Consider the following 7,629-nt stretch of genomic DNA (forward strand, 5'->3'; position numbering starts at 1 on the left):
CTGATATATACATGTACATGTATATGTATGGGGCATTCAGTGGGATAATGGCTTATCTTCAACCAGGTTACAGTATCTAGAGAGAATGTGTATTATATATGCATGCCAATACAACAGCTCCATTCCAGATGTTCAATCTACTATAATGTTCAATGTGGCCAGTGGGGCTGAAAACAAAATGAGGGTGAGTGGTAATACCAAGACTCCTTTGATCCATCCAAACTTGACCGCTCCGCTGGACCCTTTTTTCCCTGGGGAGATCTGCACGCTTGCATCAGAGTGAGAACGATCCTTTCCAATCAACAGGGGCTCTCGAAAGCGCTTCTCCCCATCTTCCTGCAGTCAAAGCAAATTGGCTATCAGGCATGATACCTTTAGGTTGATTCTGGGGGCCGCAACCATCCTTTCCTTTTATAATATAATTAAAAGTTTGTTCAAATTCCTACGAGACATATTCCTACATGACATGGGGTTGTTTTCCCAAAACTTCATCAGTCCATTTTCCTTAGCCCTTTTTCAAGAATAGCATGTTTCTTATCAATTTATGCCAGACAGAGAGAGACAACAAACTGTTTACATGCATCATCAACATGTACATACGTAGGTTTGATTGATTGATTTATTTATTTGATTGGTGTTTTACGCCATGCTCAAGAATACTTCACTTATACGACGGCGACCAACATTAATGGTGGGCAGAGCCCGGTGAAAACCTACAACATCCACAGGTTGATGGCAGACCTTCCCACGTATGGCTGGAGAGGAAGCCAGCCTGAGCTGGACTTGAACTCACACCAACCGCATTGGTGAAACGGTCCTGGGTCATTATGCTATTTTACCAACCGTAAGTTTGAAAAAGCCAACCATAATGTCACTAGCTTTTGTGGTGAGATCACAGTGCTCATGTGCACAGTAAGCACGAAATGCACTTATATGATGTTTACCAATTACATTGTGTAACAGTATCACAGAAAGCTATGAATACTTAGTATACTCTTTGTTTTTCTTCTTGTAGCATTCAACCAATCAATCAACGCTATTTTCACAAAATTTCATTTTTCCAGTACATGTTGTTCAATTTGTTGATTTCAGACTTTGTTCCTTTCTAACAACGCAAACTACCATGTGCTAAATATGTTTGCCCGTCATTGACTCTGACAACACTATATTGGATCTCAGCTTTGCCTTGATGCATATTCACTGTAATTTGCATAGTGCTCCCCTATAAGGGTTTAACTCCTACATAAACTTACTCCTGTGGAATGCCTACATGCATTAATAAGTTATAACACACAGACATGAACACGTTCATGTAGCTACACCCTTGTCCAGAGGGGCAACAATTGCACATTCAGAATTTACTACCAAACTGACAGTGTTACAATTCCTTCTTCTCAGCAGACAGAAATTGATCAAGCATTTACACATTGCTACAAACTATGCTTGGTAACTTAAAATTTTTTATTCCTTAACACAACGCACCTTAAATTACTCCAATGAATTTGAGTTTTGCTCAGTCTGGTTTGTTACGCTGGTATGCTGTATACAATTGATAATTAACCCCTACTGCATAAGGAATTTCAGTCGTGCAGCATTGGATCCAGACTGTGAGACAAATGGATTCTGCTAAACGCTGAACATATATACATGTAGGATGGGCTACAATTCAGTTTATATTTGAAAAGTGAAATTCCTGTAGCATTTGTAATTCCAAGAACATTTTCTAGCAACAGAGAGCCTGTATAACCTGTTTACCTGTACATGTAAGTGTAGCTTTAATCTCCAAATACATTTTTTCAGAGAAGTTTCTACACATATTTGTACGCAGCACTCTTCACAGCACATGCACGATTTTCTATGCTTGCTTCACATGTACATATCACAAACTGTGTGCAGACAATGGCAAGGTCACTGTGGATAGGGTGTAAGGCAAGAAGTCATGTCTACGAAAAAACAAAAAAAAAACAAAAAAAACGCAAAAAAATTTAAACTCTGTGTCAACTATTGTTTCTAATAATAATTGATACAATGCATTCCCTTCAATCTAAAGTTAGCCAAGCTAGCACGATGTCTATTTTAAGGCAATGTGCTGGCTGTCTGGGAGAGAGAGACAACAAAATTCAATTACAAGAGTACCCTTATATTGGATGGAACGAAAACAAAAATGTATTGTGGATTGAGATATTCCCTGTGAATGGGGCATTGTTTGAAAGTGGATGAAAAGCATGTATTTCTGTACAGTAATGCCAAAAACAAGTGCCAATGCTTTCCTTGCTTACTACACATGTAGGAAGATTTCATACACATGTACATGCAACAGTATGCGATCAAAATTCAAACAAGATTTCCATGTGTATGTCAAAAAGTAAAAAAAAGGAGATCAGAATCAGTCAAAAAAATGCTTCTGGGCACAAATTGAAGATACTCAGCCCATTTCGAAGTTGTCCACTAGAGAACCTGTGAGAAACAGCAGTTTTCGTTGATTTCTGTACAGAGTGTTCATTGAACAGAATTGTGTACCCTGTACCAGGATAACATGTCCAGGATATAAGAAACTGACAAAATCCCACATCAGTAAAAAAAGGAAAGAAAAAAATTTTGGGGTACAAACTAAAGATACTTTGCACATCTCACGCATGAAAATAACTTTGGCTGGCAAATTTCCGATTAAAAACCTATGAAATCCTTCTAGCGTTCTCAGGCACTGAATGATGTTTACACGTAAAGTTCATCAGGCATCACTTTATACTGGACAAAATGGGATATGATGGTGACAAAATGGGATATGAAGGTGACAAAATGGGATATGATGGTGACAAAATGGGATATAATGGTGACAAAATGGGATATGATGGTGACAAAATGGGATATGATGGTGACAAAATGGGATATGAAGGTGACAAAATGGGATATAATGGTGACAAAATGGGATATGATGCTGACAATGTCCTTGTCAGCAGGTTCTTTATTTATACGCTTTATATCTTGAAAGCATATGCTGCAGAATCTATGATTTCCCTTTCGCTCACTTACACAAAACATCCGTAAGTGGGAAGGTCCTTCAGTGACCTGCGGATGGTCGTGGGTTCCCCTCTGGGCTCTGCCCAGTTTCCTACCACCATAATTCTGGCCGCTGTTGTATAAGTAAATATATAATGGAGTGCAGCATGAAACACCTATTAAATAAATAAAATAAATAAATACACAATACATAAATGTAGCGTCGCTATGGGGTAGATGGACAGACACACGTACATGTCTCGACAGATGCCCATCATTCCCGGCAAAAAATTTGAAAAGAAATATTCGTGGCAAATTCCCTTTTTGGAGTGGAAGTATGAGTGTCTAACATGGCCGACATAATTTTGACTTTTTGATTCAAATGTTTATCAGGTAGATTATTGTTAGATGAAGATTTGCCAATGATAGTTCTGACAATTTTCTGGACCTTGAGGACATAAGAATTCAGAGTGCGCCAAACTTTAAAACTGGATTGATTTCTAGGCGATTATCCATACTGTGGTAAATAGGATCAGTGCTAGGCTCTATGTAGAGATCATCATACACGTGGCCAGTCTAATCTGAAGTACGCACAACATGATTTTAACATAAGCCTGAGGTACTTATATCAACAAATAAATACCGATTAAGGGTTGAAAGGTCACACTTGTCTATCGCAGAGCCGTCAATCCAGACATAACCAAAGATGTGAGAAAAACAAACAGCCAGGGTCCAAGGCCAATTCCTGGTCGGGGTGGGGGGTGGGTGGGAGATTTTGTGCTTTTTAAACCGTACTTTAAGCTTTTGCTGGCAAATATACATGTTAGGCCAGAATACATATTGTTATTTCGTCAGTATTTTCGTTTATAATTTTAAAAACTCGAGGCTTACATAAAAACATAGGCGTGGACAGGTATGCCACCAAGGGCTTGGACATACATGTAACATCATCACCCTCACAGAAAAATTTGTTTATTTCAGATAAAGTACACAATTGCCTGATTGTATACATGATTCTTTATCAACTGTTGATTTTCTGGCTGAGGATATATATGTGTATCTCATATACTTTCAAACACAAAGTCCAATAAGTCACGCGGCCCTGACAAAATTTATGGGATTGTATTAAAAAGAATGCCTAAAAGTATAGCCCTACCCTTTGTCCATGTACTGAGGTGTTTCCATCTTGCTTTAAAGGAGAAGAAAACTTAAAACAATGACACTAAAGGCTGAAAACAGCACATTTCTTTCTATCTGGTGATGCCTGTTGCATAATTTTGTGATTTTTCCTCGCCATACAGGTAAAGCCTGAAAACAGCAAAGCTGGCATAAATCGCTGAGTCCATGGTGTCCTCCATCTTTAACACCACGTAATTTATGCTGGGGGTGTGTTGCCTCTCAGCCAGTGAGAGTCTTTAAAACTGCTGGCTTGTTCGTGTGAACTCGGAACCTACGTCCAACATTCCCGTTTCCCGATCATCAAGCGGAAAAAGAACTGTACTGTTCACTACCTCTTGGGAGTTCTAATGGAAATGTACGAACTGCACTTCGGTGGTTTCCAATGGCAATTCTCCTCCTAACACAGATCACTTCAGGACTACTTCTTAAGCTAAATGAAGTTTAGCAGATTTTGGTGCTGACTTTTATTTATAATTTATCAACTTGAGGTACATATTAGAACAGTTTTTATGGCATGCACCTACGAGGAAGTGCAAACTCTTTTCAATGGTATTTGTTTGATATCTGAATTTTCTTCTCCTTTAAATCTGCCGTTATGCCACTATCTAACTATCTAAACGTATTAATTTACGGTGTGATAAATAGCTGATGTCTGTTGATATCAAATTTTTTTTTTATTATATGTTTTACAAAGAACAAGATGACCACCATCTTTTAACTACTCAATTCATGGGCACAATATCCAGGGGGTGTCAGAAATTACCAATCTCGGGGGTCATCCTATGTTCTCACCTTAATTTTAACCTAGATGTTAATGCTATTTGTTCCAAGGATTTCAGAATGCTTGATTAAAAGATCTTGTAATGATTTAAATTCTCCTCATCCAATTTTAACGTTCTGCATATCTCTGGTTCCAGTCTCTGTTATCTGGTCTCCTTTCACTAACGTTAATTTTTGATCAATGCATTCACACATGTTCATTTATAAAACTTTGACAAAAAAATTTGACAGAAATTGGCGTATATTTCCGATTTTAATCGGAGAAAGCACTTACCAAGCCAAAATTTCACCGTTTTATGTGATTTTGACAGTTTTCTGATAAAAAAAAATGTAACACACATACCTTTTCTTCATGCAGTTCATCTAGCGTTGGCCTGGCTTTGAGCGCGTGAGTAGCTGTTGAGGACAAGAGATTTCTGTAGTGGTCAACATGTGGTAAAGCTTCGTGGGTGTTATGTCCGAAAGTCTTCAGGTTGTGAGTGTCGTAACCGACATATGTGTTGGTGGGACTCATCGACCGGACTGACAAGACAGGGGAGTCGGGCTCTGAGACTTTCCTGTCTCCACTCCTGCCGTTGTCCCATCTCTCCTTCCCTGAGCGGCCGCTATCTCTCCTCTCCCGGCCGATCGCATGGCGCGCCACATGTCCTGACGATTTCTGGACATCGCGTGGTGAATCCCATCCATTCACCTGTCCTTTCTTCCGAGATTCATCCACGAATTCTACCTTAAATCGAGACTTGCCTCCTTTTTGTTCATCGTCTGCGCAACACATGTCGTCGTTTTCTTCAACATCACTGAGATTGGAGGCTGAGCCCCGAGCGTCCGCCGTTTTAGCGGACAGTTTTGGGAAGTGCGTTGCCGCAGCCTCCCCGTGTTCCGCAGTGGCCGCCATCTTTTTTCAAGTTTACCGCTGCCCGGATAAGGTCATGTGTGACGTCATGGGATGCAGGCTTTATCAAATGATAAAAACAGCTATACATAGTGGTTACGCCTACAGCATTTGTAACGACTTGTAAACATGTGTAAAAATAAGAAGTCAAGTGAAATGCCCATAAAACTGTCTGTATTATTTCGATACAACCATTTTGACATACAGTATATCACTTAAAAGCTGTCATTTTTTTTCTCTCTCTCTCGGTATAGTCTACTTTCATAATTAGATTAAACCAGCTTGAATATATACATTATCGAGGCCCTGCAAGCGTTGTCATTCAGGGCTAGGCCTACATGTATTTGATAATCAAAGCTACACATCTTGCGAATAGGCATACATGTAGTACATTTACATGAATATAGAATAAAGACATCTACCCTATATACTGTAATGAGTGTGTTTCTGATCAGTCTATTTCAAGATCGGTAAGCAAATGGCCTACAAACAGTAACCATTCATAGTAACCATTCAACCTTCGGCTTACATAGGCTGAATTTTATTATGCCGGCTTCAGAATGCACTGGTTGTAGGCCTATCTTGATTTACACAGATCCGTAGTTGTGGGTTCCTTAATTGTGTGTGTGTTAGTGGACCTTGTGACTAATATAACAAATGCTATACTATCAGTCCCAGCTAGGCCTAAATTTGTGTATGGTTTAACACTTTTGTGATAAAACCAGCTACAAAAACTAAATAAAACTGTTCCAATTTGGCACATATTTTCTAGACACATTTTTAAAAAATAATTCTTATCATTTTTTTTAATTCATTATTATTATTATTATTATTTTGTTTTGGGTAGCATAAGTAGTTGGGGATATGCCCGGCTAAGATATAGGGTGATATTATCTTCTACAAATAGGGCCTACAAACACATGATCGCCGTTGTATGAAGTGAAGTAGACCTACATGTATTAAAGCTCAACGCCATCAGGCCTCTCAATCCTTACGTACGTGTACATTGTTGTTATAGCGCTGCTTGATGGGCTAAATAAAATATTAATATAACAATATATTTATACGTACTGTATAGAAGATGATCAATAACCGAAATATACGGCATGTTGATTATTTGCACTAGATATATAGAGTATAAGCATCACATGGGCTATGTATGCATGCATGTGGTATATAACGACGTGGTTGGTTTTAACGAAGTATGTATAACATATGGAATAAACCTTGTTTAAATATGGATGCGGGGTTGTGTAAGAAGTAATTGTAAATGTCACGTGGGTTTAGGCTGTTATCCAATGTTTCTACCAATTACGGGAAGGCGTACATGTATGTACACGTAAGACTATCTACACTGTATAACGTTACGCCACAGCCTGCATGAGCTCATCGCGTGAAAACATACTTGTATAGACACTGATTATGTATAGGGGCCTACCCATTCCAATAATCATTGGTTTGACCGCAAAAATAAAAATTTAACAAAAAATCGATCTAGGCTAAGGCCTACTAAGCATATAGTTCTTTTTGGCAGGTAAAGTTTGTCCATGCTTTCAAAGGCTTAAATCACACTTTAATCACGATTCAATATACTTTCTGGAAAGTGATCAGGGTGTAGAGGTACCTCCTATATATGCATGTGTAGGTTCACGTGAAATATACGTCCAGTATTAAATCGTAATACCTGTTCGTGTAAATTAAGTGCATGTCATTAAATCGGGACTACACACAAGCATTGAAGACTTTAACTCTGCCCTGTGGCTTATAGATATTTTTCC

At 38.7% G+C, this 7,629-nt stretch overlaps 1 protein-coding gene across 1 annotated transcript in view; it reads right to left on the bottom strand.

Annotated features, from left to right (window-relative positions):
- Positions 1–5,795, bottom strand: part of LOC135472588 (solute carrier family 12 member 2-like) — a 41,496-nt gene extending 35,701 nt beyond the window's left edge. The window contains exons 1-2 of the mRNA XM_064752148.1: positions 5,303–5,795; positions 199–336 (exon numbers count right to left, since the gene is read on the bottom strand). Coding sequence (XP_064608218.1) covers positions 199–336; positions 5,303–5,734 — 570 coding nt within the window. The 5' untranslated portion in view covers positions 5,735–5,795. The remainder of the gene's footprint in view (positions 1–198; positions 337–5,302) is intronic.
- Between the last annotated feature and the right edge of the window lie 1,834 nt (positions 5,796–7,629).

This window comes from Liolophura sinensis, chromosome 8, assembly GCF_032854445.1.
Source record: "Liolophura sinensis isolate JHLJ2023 chromosome 8, CUHK_Ljap_v2, whole genome shotgun sequence".
NCBI classification, from domain to species: Eukaryota; Metazoa; Mollusca; class Polyplacophora; order Chitonida; family Chitonidae; genus Liolophura; species Liolophura sinensis.